This window comes from Dermacentor andersoni, chromosome 1 (genome assembly GCF_023375885.2).
Source record: "Dermacentor andersoni chromosome 1, qqDerAnde1_hic_scaffold, whole genome shotgun sequence".
Classification (NCBI taxonomy): domain Eukaryota; kingdom Metazoa; phylum Arthropoda; class Arachnida; order Ixodida; family Ixodidae; genus Dermacentor; species Dermacentor andersoni.
This window is the reverse complement of record NC_092814.1, coordinates 179,563,899-179,585,341: the sequence shown is the minus strand read 5'-3', so window position 1 is coordinate 179,585,341 and position 21,443 is coordinate 179,563,899. Positions and strand designations below refer to the sequence as shown.

Here is a 21,443-nt window from a genome sequence, read left to right as displayed (position 1 = left end):
ATCCTGACAACAACAACCCGACGCTTTTTTTTTTTTTTTTGACGTTTACAAAGTGCGGCAAGCTGATGACAATGATTTGAGAAATAAAAAGACCTGATAAATAAGCGCTCGTTTGTCGCACTAGCCGCGCGAAGCGACTTGTAGTTGCGCCGATTACGTCGGCAAGTAGGTCCCGGTTCTGTGTTCAGCAGTGAGTCACCACAGACTGCTTACAACTGCTTCAAAACCGCAAAAGCCTTCGTTTGGCGCCGTGTTAGACGACGAAGCACAGAGAACGTTAGAGTACCGTGGTGTCACCCAGTCACTTTCAATCAAGATCGCGCCCGACCGGATCAAGTTTCTCAACTTTTATCAAGCACGATCACTCCTACACAGTCCAACAGTTCAAATCGAGTTAGTTTAGCCCACTCGGCATCACGGTGCTGAAGACAGCCTTCGATCGCGATCGTGAAGCTCGAACTCGATGCGCGGTGCGCGATCGACTGAACGCATATCGAGCAACATCGCGATCCAATGTGACCGTGCAGCTGTACCCTGTCCAGATCGAGCTGTATGACGATCTAAAGTAACAGTGTGACATGGGCATCAAATGATAGGCCGCTCTTTACAACGCGCCGGAGCGCAATGAGGCATGCATTACCAACAGCGAGGCGTCGATTAAAAATCGGTCAACCTATTAGAAGCGCCACGTTTTCATGGCGCCAGTATAGTGACTTCAATCTTAGTCACAGTAGGCTTTAGTGACGTGCAGGATGACCTCGTATAGTTGTTTTCCCTTCTGCGAACGGCACTTCGCCTGAACGTCCAGGCCGGCCACTTCTTTCGCGGAGAGAATTGTCTCCGCTGGTTAACGCAGCAGCAGGAAAGCACTCTCCTATTCCTTTAATATGCCTAAACCCGCAAAAAAGTATCTGCGACATCACCGAGGACCACGCTTACACCTTCATGTACACAAAAAAACGGGCAATCACGAACATACGTGCGGATTTCGGCGACATGTGCACCAAGTTTAGATTTCGCGGTCTTCCCACGTTCCCAGTGTCGCGCCTCTCGCCACAGGCGGCACCACTGCTGCTCAGTGGCGCCGCCTGTTCACTGGATAAAGCCTATAGCAGCCGGATAAGGGAATGACGAAAAAAACGTGCGCAGCTTGGTGCAAGGCTGGAGTCAACAGCGGAGCGCTTGCGATCACCTAGCTTTTACGTGGCTTGTCTAAGTCGTTTGTAGGTTTTGCTAAGATGTTGGTAGACTTGGCTAAGTCGTTTCTAGGTTTTGGAAGGTTATGGTAGGCTTGGCTAAGTTGTTTCTAGGTTTTGCGAGGTTATGCTACGTTTTGCTAAGTTGTCTCGGCGGGCTTGACGCTGGAAGTGTTGGAGCAGTCGCAGGCCGGGATGGCTTTATCGGTAACGTCGAGCGTTCAGGCGCCGACTCTCGCGTTCCCTGAACTGAAACTCGGTATCCTCGTCTCGGCGTCGCCTCTTCTCAGCCGCAGCTTGGGTGCGGCGACCCGGATCGCTTCTCGCTTGGCAGTACGGTGCTACTACTGGTAAGCCGCTTCTTCTTCGGCCGTTCGGAGTTTCTTCGGTCTTCCCATAGCAGCAGCACGTACGCACGGAGTAGAGGAGGCGAGAGGTGTCGCCGCGCCAGCTGTTCCGAGCTTTTACTCGCCTGTGACGTCACGACTACGCCCTACGCTCATGGGGTGCAAGGAGGTTAAACGGCTCGGTTCTCTCGCAGGTAGTTGCCTGGCAACGCGAGGCGGCACATAGCTGGGATGTTTTCTGGTAACGCTCCACGGCGGAAGTAAAAGCTTAAACAGCTCCGCTGTTAAAAGTGCGTCCAAATACGAAACAGTGCATCTAGCAGTGCGAGGACAGGGCCTTCTATTGAAAAGAGAGCGTTTGGGAGAAGGGCGACTTCGCGATCAGCTTGCAAGCTCCACGCACCGCGTACAGTACGACAGCAAAACTAAGTTGAGATGTTCACAGCACCGTATGCTACCCTCGGACTGCGTTATTTCACCAAGCCCGAGGGGTGGTTCAGGGCCCCTTTAATGGTTAATATTTCAAGTTAGTGGCCCTTGAAGCGTCTTAGATGTACACTGCGGTCGTCCTCTATAACTCGATTTGTTTCGTCTTCTATTGAATGATCAACTGCTGCCGGACGTTTAATTGGAGCGTTAGATATCATTTAGCTTACATGCTCCTCAGAATATATGAGACGGCAGTCAGAGTGCGCATCCCATCTTCATCACCCTCTCCACAGCTATAGCCAAGAGGGAGCCGCATACAGAAGGTCTGCACCGAGATTGTAGACTCATTCGCACCAAGCCAACACACGACACCGATTTCGGTTTGCCGACTGTCAGAGACAGCGTTTTTTGGCGAGAGCATTTTTGGCGCCTCTGTCACACTGTACGGAGGCCGAGTTCTCCGCCGACCGTTGGCAGATTGTCGGCATCGGTACAGTAGAGGCGCCGACACGAAGGAAAAAACGCTGTCGCCTACAGTCGGCAGACCGAAATCGGTGTCGTGTTGGCCTACTGTGAATGAGTCTTAAGCTGTAAACGTGGACACCTTGGTCGACAGTATAGGCGTCTGCATCTGCTTTGCCGTTCATCGCGAAGCAGTAGCTGCAACGGCTTTCTTCGACCAGACACAAACACTGAGGCGTGTTACACAGCAGTCGAACCTTTTATTTCAAATAAAATGTTTTTATTTATATATATTTATATAATGACATCACAAATGCTAAAAAGAAAAGAAGGAAGACAATAAAAGAAACTGGTGGTTGCCTCTTAAATAAGGGACACACTGAGACATAAAAAAAAGCATATTCAAAGTAGCAACGAGAAACAATAATAAGCATTGGACAAAGAAGTAAAGTGACTGTGGTCTTTAAACAATGATGTAGACAAAAGGGAACGGGAGGAGGGGGGTGTCGTCATTCATGTGCCCTCCAGGAGGCGGAGGAAGATCCCTTCGTCGCGTTGAAGAAACGACCAATAGGTTCAAGGCCTAACATATCCGATAAAATCAAATGAGAAAGAGAAATCAGACAAAGAAGAAGCATCTGTAAAGCTTTCCAGGGGCCGGATGAGCACACTTGAATTGCAACTTTTGCCATCACATTTTTTTAGTTTATTCTATCGTTCATCTGTTCTGTCAGCGACAGAGCAGCAGACTTATACGTTCTACAATGTTTCACATGTCAAAAAATGAAAAAAAAAAAAAAAGAAATTTAAGACTGAAGAAATAAAAGAGAGCGAGAAAACAGCGACGATATACATTATATATATATATAAAAATGAGGAATCGCGTTTTTTTTGTTGTTTTTTTTGCACTTCCACACACGGTATTCACAAGATGCGAGAACTGTTGTTTTCGGCCATATTGCTTTTTTTCTGCGCCTGCTCCAGCCGCCCTGGAGCAATTGCTGCTCCTCCGCTGTGTTGTGTGTAAACGCTTGGCGCGATGCGCTGTGTAACGTGGAGCGTGTGTCGGTGCGCGTGCGAGTGGGCGCGCGCACGTGTGTGTATGTGTGCCGCTCTTTTTGAAAGAGCGCATCATCATCATTGTTTCCTGTCGTGTGTGTGTATACATGTATATATATATATATATATATATATATATATATATATATATATATATATAGCACGGGAAGAGGGCACACCTGCGACCGACGCCGCGGTGACTCGGCCAGGCCGAGCAACGTTTCGAACCAGAGTGCCTCTGTTTGCGGGAGCGCACAAGTTACGCGGAAACGTCACGGTGCTATACAAGGCTTAAGTCAGAGAAACTAAATGCATAAAAAAAAACATAAAAATGATACTGCGTTTTAATGCGGAGGCCTCGCCTCTCTTGCTGTTGCACCCGTGTTTCATTTTTTTTTTTTCAGAAAGGGTGTGGTAACATTTCTCCCGTAGGGCAGGTATTTCACTACATTGAAAGTCGCCGACTTTTTTGCCTTTTTTTCCCACCTGGATTGGACAAATAGTGCACGCGCAACTTTACATCCATTTCTTCTCTAAAAATAAGACATTGACATCGAACCACGAATTGGTCGCGTGAGCGAAGTTCGCTCACACGGGGCATCGCGATCGCATGTAATTACGTGTAAAGAAAAAGGAAAAAAAAAAGTGATGGGCAGCTGGGATGACAAAATGCGCCTGCACACTGACAGAAAGCTAGGCGTGCTGTTGCTTAATGTTTTCTCTCTCTCCCCCTGAATTGCACGACGAACCGTGCCAAATCAGTCGGCTCCTGCAAGAACGCGCAATGAGGGAACGACCGTGGCACGTCGGGAAGGCTTCTTCTCTGTATGGGCCGACTCGAACTCGCTGAATTCAAGCAACTTATCCCTGAAGAACGTGAAAAGCGCGCCTGTCGCCCAGCGAGTCTGAAATGTGCCACTCGATGTCATCGAGCATTCTCTTCCGACCCGACGTTTCTCGCGGCTTTAACGTGTCCCTTCCGATCTTTTTGTAGTTGCATAGCGGTCTCAGTATTCAGACTGCGCGAACTCTTGACGAACCTGTTGCATCTTTGTCAGACAAAGAATGCCGCTACAGCCGCGTGTGACAAGTGGAGTGGCTTCTGTGTTTGTTTCCTTTCTCGCTGCTGGACTGGCATGACAAGCACAGATCAGATCTTAGATCTCATGATAGAAGTAAAGGCGTATGTACAAAAAAAAAAGTACACGAGGAACAAGATGTACCGTCTTTTCGTTTCCACACCACAGAACGAAAAAAAAAAAAAGCGGGAAGAAAAAAAAAGCATGAGACAATAAAGCTCAGAATGTCTCGTAGATGTCTGATGAAGGGGTGGTTTTTCCAGCTGCTTTCGAGAGCTGCACTCCCGCGTCTCGCAGTGGTTCTCTCCTCCTCCTACTCCCTGTTGTGCGGCTTCCGTGGCGAAAGCTTGAACGGCGCCTGCTGCACGGCGCCGGATGGCATTCTTATTGCAGGCCACCCCGAAGAGACAAAGCCGCTCGGCCAACGCCCCAGAACGACGGCGCGGCGACCGACACCGGATTGCGCCCGATGACCACTTTCACTAGCGGCGGCGACGCAGGCGTCCCGATGTACAACAGGCCAATCCTGGAACCTGCTTCCCCGGTCCCACAGCTTACAGATGGCCTACCGGTGTAACCATGTCTTCAATGAAAAATAAGGTGCCAGCGACACCTACCGCCGAATTTCTGCGCTAGTCCCAAATTCTTTCCGTTTGCGACCCACTGCCGTGTTTTGTCGCTAGTCGTAAGTGAGCGAGCTGTATTTTTCCTTCTTTGTCCGCAGAACGCTCTCTTCAGGTGGATGACAATCAGATTCGAAAAACACTCGGCGACATGGCGGGCGGAGAGGCGTTCCGCTGCTCCCACGGGCCCTCGTTTTCCCCACGTTGCTGGTGCGTGACGTCGAAAGGCTGTAGTAGAAGAGCTGCGGCGGGGGAGCTCCGGTGCCTATACTGCTGTTTCCGCCGTTGATTGTGACCTCCCCCTGGGACCCGGGTAGAAGAAGCACATGATGCAGACGCTGCAAAGGGTCGCGGTCCGGGGCGAGGGTCGGGAAGGAGCCTTGGGGGTCCGGGAGGAGGAGGAGGTGCGTGCGCGCTCGCTCGCTGACGGCAGCAGGCCGCACGTGGAGGAGAGGCGTCGTCATCAGACCTTGATGGCGGCGCGCACCTTGCCTTTGCGCACTGTGGCCGGGGAGCCCTTGAGCATCTTGAGGCAGTCCTGCTCACAGAGCACGTTCCCGTTGACGAGGTTGTACCGGTCACCAGGCACCAGCTGGCTGTGGCACTTGACGCAGGCGAAGCACTTGACGTGGTAGACGTTCTGCGCGGCCCGCATCACGTAGTCGTTGGCCGGGATCATCTGGCCACAGCCCGAGCAGGCACCCGACGTGCCGAACAACCTGCGAGCACAGAGTAGAACGGCGGTTAACATACGGTCCAGTACTCTGCCCAACAGTTAATCTCCCTTGTGTTGAACAATCTACACGGCACGATGGCCGTGCGCTCGAAAGGCGTTCCGAGCACCGTTGAACGTTCCCTAAACGGTTCTTTCTTGTTTGCATGTTTTCCACAACACGTTCAATACGCGCAAGCTTAAGGGGACAAGTGCCCAGAATGGAAACGAAATAACCATGATTTATAGTGACAGAATCCAGCCGCATCAGTTTGTGACCGATAGGGTCCAATGTTAAGATGGTGATGCGTCCTAGATGAGGAAGGTCCCGCTAATTTTATGTACATACTAAGGGAAGAAGTGTTGGATGAGTTAATAAGTGCAAGAGCTTTACATATACTATGTTGCGACGGATGCTGAGAGTAGTCAGACTTAACTCTGAAAGTTTAGACGACTCAGAAAACTTGCTATCATAATGACAGTAGATTAACCTGATGGCTTTTTCCTGCGCCATTTACAACTTCGGGGTGTCTGATTTCTTAAGTGGATACCATTCAACACAGGCATACTACAAAAGTGCCCGGATAACTGATTTGTAGGTGACTGCTTTAGTATTTAAAGGAGCTGTGCGCAAAGTACGCCATAAGTAGCCCATATATTTAAGTGCATTGGTGCAATTGTAATTTATATAATGAGACGACATTTTATTAGTAAACTAAATACCGAAGTATTTATATTCAGACACTTTTTACAGTGCGCAACCATTAAATGCATAAGGAAACGTGCATGGACACATACGCCCATGGGCGCGCCGACTACGTGGGGGGGACTGAGTGAGCCGCCCCCCATCCCCCACCTACAGTGCCATTACCAGAGCTATGTTACCCACATCACTTGAGGTTTCTCCACGACCTTCTTACTTGAAATTTTGCTCGGGCTAATAGCTTACTGCATCATTGTTGGTGCGGACGTGCACGGCTTTTAATTTATACTTTCGCTTTATTTCTGCAAATCCCGGCAATAGGAGGACACGCACATTATTAGCAGTAGCGGCTGCTGCCTCATCCGTGTTTTGTCCCTTCAACATTCTTTTAAATTTCAACTGTAAACACTATGCACATATACAATATATATAAATATACACACAGGACAAAGTTTATTCAATTTCTGAAAGAGATAGAGGTAGCCAAATAAAAATTCTTTCTAAAGGTATGTATAGCCTATGCCTAGAGAATGAATATATTGCTGCATGTTCACCACGCTCCAAATTGCTTTGCGTGTTTTTCTGACCGTTAGAAAAACCTATAGACTTCAGTGACCCCTTCGGCAGAGTCTTTTATCAATGGCGTCTGAAATGCACGTGAATGCTGTGTCTCAGTATTCCTCTTCTTTCCAGTAAGGAATGCTAACGTCTCACGCAAAAAAAAAAAAAAATTTCTAATAATTTACATCCTTTATCATGGATGGAAACATCGTCACTTGCATATAAAGGTCATAAACATATACAGGGTGTCCCAATTAACTATCATGCACCAAGATTAAAAAAAGAAGAAAAAGAAATGCAGCAATGCGTTACTCGAAGAAAACCTAGTGCATATTGTTTACAGTACAGTGGAGTAGCTGCCAGTAATATTTTCGTTACTGGGATTTAATTCGGTAATTGTAATTAATTATGTAACTCGGGACGTACTATCCTAATTATCAAAGTGTCAATGAGGCTTTTGAAGGCACAGCCAAGGGGCAGCTAACTGCGGTATTTTAAACGACGTACTAATTGCATACAAATTTTTTTCCGACTGATAAACCCCGCTAAATATGGAGAATGCCACGTGACTGCGCTCCCTCCCGCATCATAAAGCAGCGCCCTCGAACAGGCTCCTTCTGAGTTAGCCAGAGCGAAATAGAGGAAATAAAGAAAAAAATCACCGCCAAACACTCCCTACAGATGGTTAACCAGCGAAGGTGAAACGTGCGGCCCCGGTGTTTATCAGTGGGTTAATCCCGACGGTTCATTAAACGATAGATTGGTAGGCTGCCGAATCTTCGGTACGCAGTTGCTGCTTGCGCTCGGCTGCACGAGCCTGTTCTTGTGCCCGGGCTGCAGGATAGGGACGGCGTATACGAGCTCGTTCTCGATTCTGTCCGTACGTGGCATTGCTGATCGAAAGCAGCCTGCTCCTAAGGAATACGTATGACGGATGGCCTACCCATTTCGGAGCCGGAGAAAAGCTGCTGCGCGCCCGCTCGACTGCGACGGAGAGCAACGAGGTCGCTACTGGCACAGCCAATCACGCGCCTCTCTTACGCTTTTTTTTCTTCGTGCATTCGCACGGGGTTGCCCCGGAGTAGTTTTCGGCGTACAGGCGACAGACGGACGGACGGACGGACGAATCGGCTAGCCATATACAGCTTCGCTGTAAAACGTCTTGATCGAGCTAGTGCGTTATGTGCCGCGCCTCGGCAGAAGTAACACGTCACGGTTTGTGTTAATTGGAAACAAGCTGTGATAGCTGTTGTCTTAGAGCACGGAGGGTTCATTTTTTTTTTTGCCACAATGCCTATCACCACAAAAGCGAATCGACAACGTCAGTGCAAAGGTTTAAAGGTGCGTTTTATTTCGTACAAGTCGCCATGTCTTTCTCTAATGAGCAGACGGTAAGCATGATGATACTTGCCTTGGGATCTGCAAATTGCAACAAGAGGAAGGCCGCAAATTATATATATATATATATATAATCAGTCATGGGAGTGTGGCGGTAGCTGTAGCGGAGACAAACCGGCAGCTTCAAGAAACAGCGGTGGAGGACTCCTTCTTCGAGTTCTTGCCTACGCACGGATGTTTTAGCATTTATGGCCTCAAACCCTCATGCTAGCGTGCGGGACGTGGCCGCCCAGGTACCAATTTGCAAGTCATCAGTTTGGGGGATTCTAAATGACGGCTTTCACCCGTGCCACCTTAACACCAATGCTTAGAAGATAAGGATCTGTAGAATCGCCTAGATTTCTCGAATTGGGTCCTTACAAAAGCCGATGAGTCACCGGAATTTTTGAGCAACATGATGTGCACAGATGAAGCTAATTTTCGCAGAAACGGCTAGGTAAACTTGCATAATGCACACTATTGGAGGGTCTCCAATCTACACTGGGTAAAGTGCAATCGGCACCAGTACCTGTGGTCGTTCAATGTGTGGTTCGGAATTTACGCCGGTGCTATAATCGGTCCCTTCTACTTCGATCACATACTGACTGGACAGCGTTACGTGAACGTAATCCTTGAAGGAGTGGTGGATGCGTTTCTCAGCGAAGTCCCGCTGTCACGTCTTCCACTTCTATGGTATCAGCAAGATGGGGCACCCGCACACAGCAGCAGCCGAGTACGAAACTGGCTGGATGCGACTTTTCATGCGCACGGGTCACGCACGGAAGGCACGGGTCTGTAAATCGACCTCGCTCCACTCGATTTCCTTCTTTGGGGTTATGTGAAAGATCGTGCTTACATGATCGAGACGGGCGTCAGATTAGTTCAAGGCAAGGATAACGGATGTCTGCCGTACAATTCCGGCGTTGGTCATCAAGAAAGCCACTGAAGATGTGATAAACCGGATTCAGTACTGCATAGCTGCAGAAGGAGACCTAATCGAACACGTCTTCTAGGCAGCACCTGGTGTTCAACGGGGCTTACGAATTCATAGATAAGGACGCACTAAAATCTGATGTTTCTTTTTTGAATGTTTTGTGCAGGTATCCCGACTGCCAATTCGGCTCATTTAGAAGTGGTATATTTTCTTGCTTGAACGTATCGGTTTCGCCTTTTCTTTACACGTTGGTCGCTTCCCGGTCTGTTTCTTTCGCTTTTGCTTTTTTACACGAACCTGTGCAGCCCGTATACACTTTCACGAAAATTAAAACGGTCACTTTTATTTGGTTTTGGCCCGAAGCAAGTTTCTGGCGCGAAATATAGCTTCGCGCGTATTCTTTCAATGCGATGCGAGCAAAGCCGGGATTTTGAAACATTCTATGCCTATTGCATTGCTTCTGGCATTTCGTGCATGGTCAGAGTGGCGCTTCGGCCACGTTATCAGGGGCTTTTGTTATCAATGTGACCAGTCGGCCTTGAGAGACGGATAATAAGTGTGACGTAGAAATGAGAGGAAGGAATAGCTGCGAAAGCCGCGAAACCTGCTGTTGGTGTCCCTTCCGCACCATTATGAAGGTGATGTTCCCTTTCGAGTTTGAAACAGGCAATGCAGTTGCTTTCAATCAGTTTATTTGAGGGCACTGCATTATGATGCGGATGGGAGCGCACTCACGTAGTATTTTTCATACTTCCGGCTTTTTGCCAGTCGGAAAAAATTTTACGCAATTAGGACGTCGCTGAAGACATCGCAGTTAGATGTCATTTTGGGGTGCCTACAGATGTCCTATTAAGACTTTGATACTTAGGACAGTACTTCTCGAGTTATATATTCAATTGCGATTACCGAATTAAATCTCAGTAACAAAAGAATTAACGGCGGCTACTCCACTGCACTGGAAACAATGTGCACTAGGTTTTCTTCGAGTAACGCAACTGCTCCTTTAAGTCTGGGTTCGTGATAGTTGGGGAACACTGTGTAATTCACTCAGTAACCGAAATGAGACTAAGTCGAATTCACTCGAAATCAGAATCAACAGCAGTCATGCGCAGCAGCGCTGATACTCGGACTCACAGAAGAGAGAGAGAGAGACTGCAGTTTCGCCGGAATGGAGAAGTAGTATTAGCGATAGTGAAGTATGCGGCAATTACACGAAGGATGATTACACCGCCGAGATGACTCAGGCTGTCAAATTGAACTGTATCCTACTAGGAGGTCTTGTATATACTCAGATAACGCAGTCATTTCAGCGTTCAATTCTTCGAGGTCCCACGAAATTGCGTCAAGTTATATATATATATATATATATATATATATATATATATATATATATATGATACGCCTGCAATATGACATGTAAACGTTTTTTTTTTAATTTATAGTCATTAGCCAGGTTTTACACCACTGGCAGAAATGATAACACGAATCATTAAGAAGTCTATGATCTTTAGGTGAGTGTATAGCTTGATAAAGCACGCAGTCGTCCGCGTATAAACGTATATTGACAGGTATGTTAGACGGTAAATCATTGATATACAGCAAGAAGAGTAACCGCCCCAGGACGCAACCCTGTTGCACACCGGACGTTACGTCAACAGCAGAAGAGTTAGTGTTCCTAAAATAAACGCTTTGTGAACGGCCGATGAGAACACTTGCGATCCAGTTAACAAGAGCAGGAGTGTTAAATATTGCGTCAGGCTTGAATAAAATTTTGGAGTGAGTAACTGTATCAAAAGCTTTGGAGAGGTCGATAAAGATAGAATCGATTTGATAACCTAAATCAAGTGCACTAACAACGTCGTGACTAAATTCCACCAATCGAGTAATAGTGCTGTAACCACGACAAAAACCGTGTTGAAAGTGAGACAAAATATTGTTATTAACAAGGTAGACGAAATATGCCTGTGTAGTATGTGCTCCCACATTTTGCACGAGTAGGATGTTAGAGAGATCGGTCTGTAATTTAACAAACACTGTTTGTTGCCAGATTTATATAAAGGAATAACTATTGCTGTTTTCCATGACGAAAGGACTATACTGGTTGATAGTGACTTCTTGAATATAAGCGTTAGCGACAACACGAAAGGGAATAACGACGCAGAGAAGTATTGGGAATCTCATCTGGGCCGCAACTTTTCCATATCAGGGTTCACGAACATATTAAGAACACCTTCCTCTAAGACAAAGACATCTCCAATACAGGGATACACATCACTGCTGTAAGGAGGAATATCGCGGTTGTCTGTTGTGAAAACAGATTGAAAATGCGCGTTAAATGTTGTGACGATTAGCTTAGGATCATTACAGGGTGCACTGTTAACGACAAACGTCCTAGAACTTACGTTAGGAAAAATTCTACTACAGAATTTTCTAGGATTACTGCGCAATAAGTTAGGTAAGATAAAACTGTAGCAAAAATCACTGGCTTCCTCTGACTTTGCGCGATGTTCATCCTGACTAATATGAAACTGCGCTGCAGCATGGATGTCACCCACCCGTTTTAGGCGTATCAGTCTGGAAATACGACAGGACATGTGTAGTAATTCTCTAGTCATCCAAGCGACCTTTGGGTTTTGTTTCTTGGTTTTCAGAGGAACAAAGCTTCGGAGGCACCTAAGGACAATATCTTGAAAGAACGAAACTAATATATTAACAACGGAGGTCGAGCTAAGTTGTTCGAACTGTTCGAAAGCAATTCATAACACATCAGTAATTGAGTCGTCATCAGCACGATTGTAATCGTGAAAAGTAGTATGAATACAACTAGATGCAGGAACGATAAATGAAAGGGATACTAGTACAGCTTTGTGATCCAACAAACCATCTTCAACTTCGTATTCATACTCGTCATCAGGAAAACACGCACTGACGAACACAAGGTCCAAACGGCTGCGCCTCGGGTGCTGAAACCAACAATCTGCTTTATCCAAAAATCAAAGTGAAAGGTCGATTAACTCTTTGCACAATAGGACATTGTGACCGGATACAGATAGATTTGGCCAGCGTATACCAGGAGCACTGAAGTCGCCCGTTAATATAACATTAGCAGAAGAAGCATTATGTTCTTTCATGAAATTGCTTAACGTATGAAGATCTGCAGTGGGTGATCCTGGAGGGCGACAGACAACGCCAATTAAACAAAGTTTTTTTACGAAGGTTAATGTTACAGCAAACTGTCTCAAGCTCATCAGGCCCTTCAAGCACAGGAAAGTTGAGGTTAGACCGCAGAAACAGCGCAACACCACCGCCTCTACCTCTACCTTTACGGCCATTCTGAACTACACAAAAACCAGGTGGCGATATTTCTGAGCCACAGATTTCGTCATGTAGCCACGTTTCGGTGACTCCGACAATATGAGGCGAGCACGTTGTCGTTAAGGACACGAAATCAGAAAATTCATTTATTAAACTTCTGGCATTAGTATTCAAAAGCAAAATGTCATCACAAGAATCTTGGCACAGTCAGTGTGAACCAGCTCGTTGTACAGTTGGTTGACTCTTAGTAGTAGTAGAAATATTGATCAACGTTTCGGCACTGTCATTCCAGGTGTATTTCACATTGTCAATGAAGGCATGATCATAGCGCAGACTGTATGATCATTACTCCTGTAAGAAGCGGTAGCTTCCCACAGACTTTTTCTGTTGGAACGTACACGAGCCGAGAAATCTACAGTTACATGAATATCAGTGCTTTTGAGTTTAAATGCATTTTTAAGTACTACCGATTTGTTGCGGTAGTCCAGAAGTTTAATGATTATGGCACGCGATCAATTTCCATTTCTTTTGCCTATGCTATGGCATCGTTCGATATGGGGGTATTCAATCTTTAACTGTTTTGTAAATAATTGTGAGATCTGAGTAGGCAAAGCTTCGTTAGTTTACTTTGTAAGTTGAGAAACTCCATACAAAATAAGATTACTTCTGCGTGAGCCGTTATATGGATGTTGTATATGGATACCCTACGGAAAAATCGTGGCGGCGAACAGAAAACGCCTTGTGGCCAAGCCAACTTTCTCGCGAATACTCTGTAGCTCTGAGTCTAATGCAGGTATCATGAAAAAAATCATACTGAAATCGGCCGCTAAGACGACTCTATCATTACGCAGAGATTAAGTTAATTGTCAAAATTAGTTCACAGCGAGCCTGTAAACGTTACAGAATTCCCGTCTGCTGTCAATACATGGGCATCTACAGAGGGAGTATGGTTACAGAAAATGGCTGTAACAGTTAAAAAAATATATAAAAGAGTTCTCTTGCTTTATCGAAACTATCCCGAAACAAAGTATATGACATTTAGCCGCTAAGACGACTCTAACATTACGCCGAGTTTCATTTACTCTTCATAATTACGTAATTCACAGTGAAATTGTAGATATCGTGGAACTCCCGTCCGCTGTCAATACACGGGCTTCTACAGGAGGGAAACGGACAGCCCCATGTTTGTCGGTTAGAATAAAACTAGTCCTTCGAAGTTTCAATCAGCTCAATAACTAGGAAGTATGCTCAATCGCAAATTAGAAACAAACGCGTTTTGTTTCTTGCACTCTTTTGGGCTGCGCCCCGGTCAACGCATATCGTCGCTCGCGTCGAGGCTCCGTTTAACGGCCACCTGCGTCTAAACAGCGATCCGTCGCACCTGTCGCACCTACGTCTTTAGAGTGTCATCGTAAAAGAGCCACTGGCGGTGTATCACTGCGACCACAAGGCCATCATCACTTGCGTGACAAGATAAGGATAAAATAAAGAGAAAAAAAGACAACAAATGATTGCGCATTTCTTTGTATTTCGCATAAATGACATTACATAATTATATGTATAGTTACACAACAACAAAACTCTATACCAACGTAACTTATACCACCATAGCAGCTGCGCTGGTCAACCACCTTCACAGGGTGGAATAGCTCCTCAATTTTTTTGTCGGAAAGATACAAGAAGCCAGGAGCACGAGCACAAGCGGGGCAACTCACGCGGCTATGTATTGACGCACACATGAACCCTGATCAATCATCGTAAGGACTCGTGATCAACCGTTGGGAGGGATAGAGTGAGAGATAGATAGCGAGTGAGTAAAGAACTAAAGGAAAGCCTATATACTCATTGCGACCATTCTATTCTGAGGTGAGACGCGCGCTAAACCCAGGTCTTGTCGAACTACGCGCCACACCTGTCAGGAAATTTCAATTTCGCCCACACCGCAAAACGGTCACTCATCTTCGCGCGCAAAGACATTCGGCGCAGTACGAGGCCCACATCAAGACAAGCATAAAACGGCTGAGCTGCGGGGGGAGAGCGCGACTCATTTCGGGCCACCACATTATTATTACTTCTTTTTTTCTAAGAGGGGAGGGAAGGCTCATCCCGAATGCAGTGAGGACCGAAAGGTGCGCTGGCGCACTTTTCGGGCCAGACAATGACGCGGAGCCCCGAGCAGGATCGACCAATCTTTCCTCTCCTGCGGCAGCCGCTGCGAGATACAGGCGCGTCCAAATTTCCGACGTCCAGAGGAGCCGGCGGCTACAACGCGGAGACCGTGTTCCTCTGCAGCGACGACCCGGGTTCGCCGCCATGTTGCAGCCGCCCTTCCACCTTGTGCTTCGGTGAAGATCTCTCGCCTCTGCATTTCCTTTGTGGCGCCCAGAGCAGCGGAAGCGACGATAGTTGGCCGCGCGCTCCTCGAGGCTCCCAGTTGTAAAATGAGATCGGGTAACACGGAATGAAGCTCGGCCTCCGTGCCTCGCTCGCCGCCGTCGCCGCGCTGTTGTTGTTATTACCATTATACATATAGGCGGCTGCCCCTCGATATGAGATTTCGCCTCCCTCCCCCCTTCGGCGGCCCGCGCGCCACAATCTTCCCTCCCCGCCGCACTCGCGCGCGCCCGCTCTGTCATGTCGCTGTTTTCCGTCCGCGCGCGCGAGCGCGCGCGAGGAACAGGCCAGGGAAAGGAGGAAACCAATTTCGGTGATCGGGGGCGGCCGAGGAGGGGGGGGGTTGGGGGTGGCGGCGCGGCGGCCGGTGATATATATATATTGATGTATATCTCTATATATGAGAAAGGGAGAGACAGACAGACGTACTATTATAGTAGTGGTGTTAGTGCCACCGTTCGCCGGCGGGATCCTATCGCAGGGCGTCGGGCGACAGGGCAAAAGAAAAGAGAAAAAAAAAAAGAAAGAAAGGCGCGCGCGCGCGTGTGTGTGTGCGCGCGCACGCACACACAGGTTCGGAGCAAATAATACGCGGCACACAAGCAAGCCCTCGGGCGAGATACGCGGGCTCCAAGTAATATGGGTTGCGTTCGGAGGTCCCCCTCAGGCACTCCTAAATTTTGTCCCTCCTCGCTACTGCTGCGTTTATGTTTTCTTGCTCGCGCACCTCTCCTCCACCTGCGCCCCGTTCTTCGCCATCTTTCTTCACCAACATGCGCGCACGCGCGGCGACACTGGTACAACGCGCCCAGTGGCGCACGGGTTCCGCGGCCTTCGCTGCCAGAGCTGATGGACCATGCTGGTGTTAGGTCCAAGCCCCGCCGACGCGTATTGCACACACCAGCGCACGTCCAACACTGGCGCACGATAGGCTGGCCGGGTTTTGAGGCCACCCACTTAGAACCCGCAGATTTGTCGCTTACGGCGACACAGTTTCGCGTTCGCTGCATTTGCAAAGTTACGATATACACGCTGACTCTCCGGCTTAAGGCGCAACGTAAAATGGCGATCGCCAAGGAAAAAAGAAAGGCAACAAACCAGAAAACAAGCACGCACAATATGCCTTAGGCAGTCCGCGCTGCTGATGTACGCGGAATGCCTAAGGCATATATTTGTCTCGCGGCGCATTGAACGACCACCACTAAGACAAATCATTTTGTTTACTTTCGCATCTTCATTGGTATGTCACGCGAAGGGCTCGTTCTCCCAGTGCGGCCAAAATATTCTGATGCAAACGAACGTGCCCATGACACCAGCGCAAGAGTGGCGCGCTATTTTTGCTCGGAGAGCGTAAACTTTATTTTCAAGTCAATAAGATTTGAGTCCGGCGTCTTTTTAGTGGGTCTGGGCACCCGCCGCGGACGCGGTTCCGAGACCTTGTCTCGAAGCGGCTTCCTCGGCTCGCTGGACGGCCCAGAGTTGTGCTGTCAGGTTCGAGCTGAGCAGTGCGGTCTTCCAGCGCGAGCGGAGGCTGGCGGTGGAAGAGACGGAGGGGTCGGCACTGCCCGACTTGTTTGTTAAGCGCTGACATTCCCATAACATGTGATTAAGTGTGGCAACCTCGCCACACGATGTGCATCTGTTTGTAGTGTAGATGTCTGGATATATGGCGTGCATGAGTCTGGGGTTTCTGTAAGAATCTGTTTGTAATTGTCTGAACTGTACTGCTCGCATCCTGTCTAACCTAGCGTGAGGGAATGGGTATACGCGCCTTTGTAACTGGTAGTGTGTCGTGATATCGTGGAACCTGGTCAAACGATCCTCCCACGCCCAGACGTTTGCAGTACCCCGCGGGGGCTCTGCCTCCGATGATGCTCCGTGAGTGAGGCCTCGAGCAACGCGGTGAGCCGCTTCGTTGGGGGTGTTCAATCCAGTGTGTGCCGGGATCCATAGCAAGTGCCTTCGGTTATCGAAGTCGGCCTCTCCCTGGTGTATGGGATGTCGCTGGAGTATGTAATACGCCTCTTGCGAGATGCGCCCATTTTCAAAATTGCGAATTGCCGCTTGCGAATCGTAGATCACTTATGTCGCTTTGATTTGTGTGAGGGCCAGTGCTATGGCCGCTTCCTCTGAAGCGCGCTTTATTCTCATTTCCGTCATGAGTGGCATCCCTTCGCGAGCGTTGCAGTTAAGACGATCGGTTAGGCAATGCATGATCAGGGGCAGGTAGAGTACAAAAAGAAGACAAAATGACTTAGCGGTTCCGTGCCTGTATACTTGTGCATTTGTTCTCCATGTGCTACCTATGCTCGAATCATAGTGTGGCGAGTGTACTTCAAGCTCCTAGAACGGCGGCATTGCGGTTTCACAAGACAACTTCAGTTCGCACTATAGGCACGGTGATAGGTAAAAAAAAAAAAAAATATGCAGGAGATACCGTCGCCCTTCGCCCCTTCACCGATAGAGTTCCTATATATGTGTGATCAGAATGAAGAGGAGTAGCGCCAGTAGCACAGCAACAATGAGCATCCCCACGGTCACCCGCACGAACAGCCGAATTCGCCAACTCTAAGCACAAAGAGGCATAGCAAAAGCGCGTTGTGTGAATAGTGGGTTACATAAGGTATTTCAGTGACCTTCTGTACAACGTACTTCCTCGCCAGCATCCCCTACCTCGTGTGTGAGTACGTGCCACTACCAAGATTTGCCCTGAAATAATTGTCGCTTTCTGCGGCTTAATTTTGCTCTAAGGTAAAGTGAATGCAGGTGTGCAAGGTTAAAACGAAAGGTGTACCGACAACGTGTAATGCTTTTTTTCCTTAAATTCAGTGCAACATAAGCTCGAATAAAAAAAAAAAAAAAAAATTCTCGTCAGGCGACAACGAATGGCAACAGAAAAGACAGACAGGAAAAAAAAAGAAAAGTAAAGAAAGGGGACTTTTGTCAAGTTGCAATTTTCATGGCCGCAGCATTTGTGCGAGCCATCAGCGCATTGCCGTGACCTTCCAACTGCATAGCGACTGTGCAGTCTCATCGTCATCGTTGCATACATAACGAAGGCGCGGCGCGACTATCGCCATGCGCCACAGAGCTGTTTCGCCTGGCCTCGCAAAATACGACGCCTGTAAAATACCGTTATGTTGCATATGCTACCAACAGCGGAACATCATACGACGAATTCACGCGACATACTAAGACACCTTTCGGCAAGTTCGCTGAACTGCGTCATAAGCACACGTTGCCCCAAAGCAGGCGTCACAAATTACCAATGGTTGTGAGCTCTCAGGGCGTCGCCTAATGTCTTCAGGACTGTTGTAATTATGCGCAAGCTTCCCGCACAAGCACAGCATAAGCTGCAGCGCGTGCCTTTGTAGTCGCGTGCAAGAGGTCACAGAGCATGTGCTCTCTCTCCCCACGATGGAAAGGTATATAAACGAACGTGGGTGCGAAGTATGACCAGCGCACTTACTTTCACGTGAATAAAGTATTAGCAGTGACCCGGAAGCATTAGCGGCACGGCGCCTTGCCGTCTGCTATTTGCCGGACGCTGGCTGCCGCCAAAAGGCGCAGCGCCGGCCGGACGTATGGACGATCGCCAGAAAAATAGACGATCGCGAAGCTGCATGACGTCACCGCAGTTGCGCGGCCACCTCTTCACTGCGCCGACCGACCCGAGCGCATCGACGCCGCCGCGCCGGCGACAAACATCGGCTGCAGCTTCTGTATTACGCAAGATAGTGGAGGTTGTATTAATGCGTCTGAATTGTACATTTCGCGACAAGCGACGACCAATGTGAAGCCTCTCGCAAGGCCATCGAGTCGCGATACAAAGCAAGGTGAACTTGCAACCAGCGTCCGACCGGCTGTGTAAAGAGAAAGCTCCCCCGTACCTTGTAGCCTAGACGCCGAAATTATACGGAGATGGTTAAACGGTGCCCAAAGTATGCAATGCGAGATCGTTTGCTGTTTTCTCTTTTTTTTCTTTTTTTTTCTAAGGAGACGTCGGCACCGACCCGAGAGCGGTGGGCGGCCGGTGCTGTTGTCTTTCCTAAAACTCGCCGTCAGCCGGATGCACTTCCGGCAAGCCGTCGCGGGAAGCTCGCTGCTAGTGCTTTCGAAGCGTCACGTGTTCTCCGACGGAAAGCTTTACAACCGACACGTTGTGTCGGTTGCATAATGTTGCATAACGTTGCATAACGTTGCATAACTTAACAAACCTTGAATTAATTAGTATTGTTGTTCACTTTAACATTACGCAATGTACTTTTCAATTACCGTGTTACTAAATTTTGCCTTAATTGATACTTCTCCTCGTTGTTAGCTTTACGTGCCATTTATCCTCGTTTGAATTGTTGCATGTTATTTTTAAGATTTATTCAATTATTTTTCTTCTTTTTAACTATGTGAATATACCTGTGATATTGCTAACAGATTTTTTTCCTATCTTATCGTTTATTTCCGATGTAGAAACTGTATAATATATGACATTGACTCACTGTTTGCCACGATCTTACTATCCTCTTTTTATGTTTTGTTAGGAGGTCCCCCCGACAGTTGTTACTTCGGGACCTCCGAATGTGTACTTATACCCATCTTATATTTGTTTTGTCAAAAATAAATATTGATTGATTGATTGATTGATTGTTGGAAGCACGCGACTCCCGAGACGAAAACATACCCGCCGTGGTTGCCTTGTGGCTACGGTGTTGGGCTGCTAAGCACGAGGTAGCGGCATCGAATCCTGGCCACGGCTGTCGCATTTCGATGGAGGCGACATGCGGAAACACCCGTGGTACTTAAATAGGCGCACGTTAACGAACCCCACGTGGTCTAAATTATTCCGGAGTCCCTCAATACGGCGTGCCTCATAATCACATACTGGTTTTGGAACGTAAAACCACATAATTTAATTTTTGTTAGACAAAGGTATGCAGAGAAACGACACGCACAACTCGCCCAATAAGCCGCCTCTATATATGTAGGCCAATTTTCATTCACGCGCACGCGGTGACGGATGCTATGAGGCACTAGGAAGTGCTCTGGCAACCACTGCACCTGAATTGTGCACGTTGATCTGAGAAATGGAGGCCAGGAAACGGACAAGTGAACGACAAATGACGGCTCTCTCGAAATATTAAAAATAGGGGATTCGAGACACAATAATAGTTTGTTTTTTTCTGGACGAGATACGCAAAAAGAGATGAAAAAAGACTGTCGGATTGTTTAGCAGCCTAAGTAATTAGGAATCGCTAATTAACTCTTTTATAATCAATGTTAGACCGCCAATGCCAATTGGACGCTTATAGTAAATGGCGAGCTTAAATTACGAGCACAGCGAATATTTATTAGTGAATCTCAGTTAAGATAGCCTGCTAAACGATCCGATAGGAAGTTCTGTTTTATACGCCCTTGTTGCGTATATTGTCCAGCGAAAAGTATTGTGTTTCAAGCTCCGTATTTTTATTAATTCGAGACAGTCGTCGCTTAAACACCCAGCAAGACAGCATGGTGGCTTTGTATTTGCATATGACATGACATTTTCACTTATATCGTGTACTCTAAGCGTCAGCAATTATTAATTGTACTTAACGTCTTAAAGGAACACTACGAAAGAAGCAGTATAATGTAGCGCTCCAAATTATTTCAGACCACCTGGGAGTTCTTTATTGAGCATCCAAAGCGGTGTATATAAGCATTCTTATATTCAACCCCCATAGGAATGCGACGGCCGCGGTCGGGAATCGAACCCGGGAGCTCGTCGACAGCAGCAGAATGTCATAGCCACTGTGCCGCCGGGACGCGTATATACGTATACTGTATAAGTGTCACTGTGTCAACGCTTTTTCATGAACGTAACTTGGTAAACGCGCGTAATTGAAGTATACGTGTGGAAACTTAGGTGGAAAGCACATCTAGCTAATGCCACGTATTCTAATTCGCGCCTAATCTACAGTGGAGTCTTGAACCACTGCGAACCTACAATAACTGGAAACAGTCAAAGAGCAGCGAAGCCCAGCGCTCTAAAAGCAGCCGAGTCTACCAAACACTGCAAGGGGAGTGCTCTAATAAAATGATTCTTATGGTGAATTCAGACCTCACCGAAAACGTCCTCGAGGCTGGTTATAACGGCGAATGAGTGCGTGGTAGCGCTGTATGTGGCTAATACAGGAGACAGACACACGTAGAGCAACGATAATGGTAGGCTTCGAGGCTAACCAGTGCAAATCGGGTTGGCTACCCTGCGCAGAGGAC

General features: G+C 47.6%; 1 protein-coding gene across 2 annotated transcripts in view; it reads right to left on the bottom strand.

Annotated features, from left to right (window-relative positions):
• Positions 1 to 2,674: 2,674 nt before the first annotated feature.
• The window catches only part of LOC126547416 (LIM domain only protein 3-like), a 231,016-nt gene continuing 212,247 nt past the window's right edge, over positions 2,675 to 21,443 (bottom strand). For both annotated transcript variants that reach the window (XM_055062823.2, XM_050195410.3), the window contains one exon: positions 2,675 to 5,914. In XM_055062823.2, coding sequence (XP_054918798.1) covers positions 5,659 to 5,914 — 256 coding nt within the window. In that variant the 3' untranslated portion in view covers positions 2,675 to 5,658. The remainder of the gene's footprint in view (positions 5,915 to 21,443) is intronic.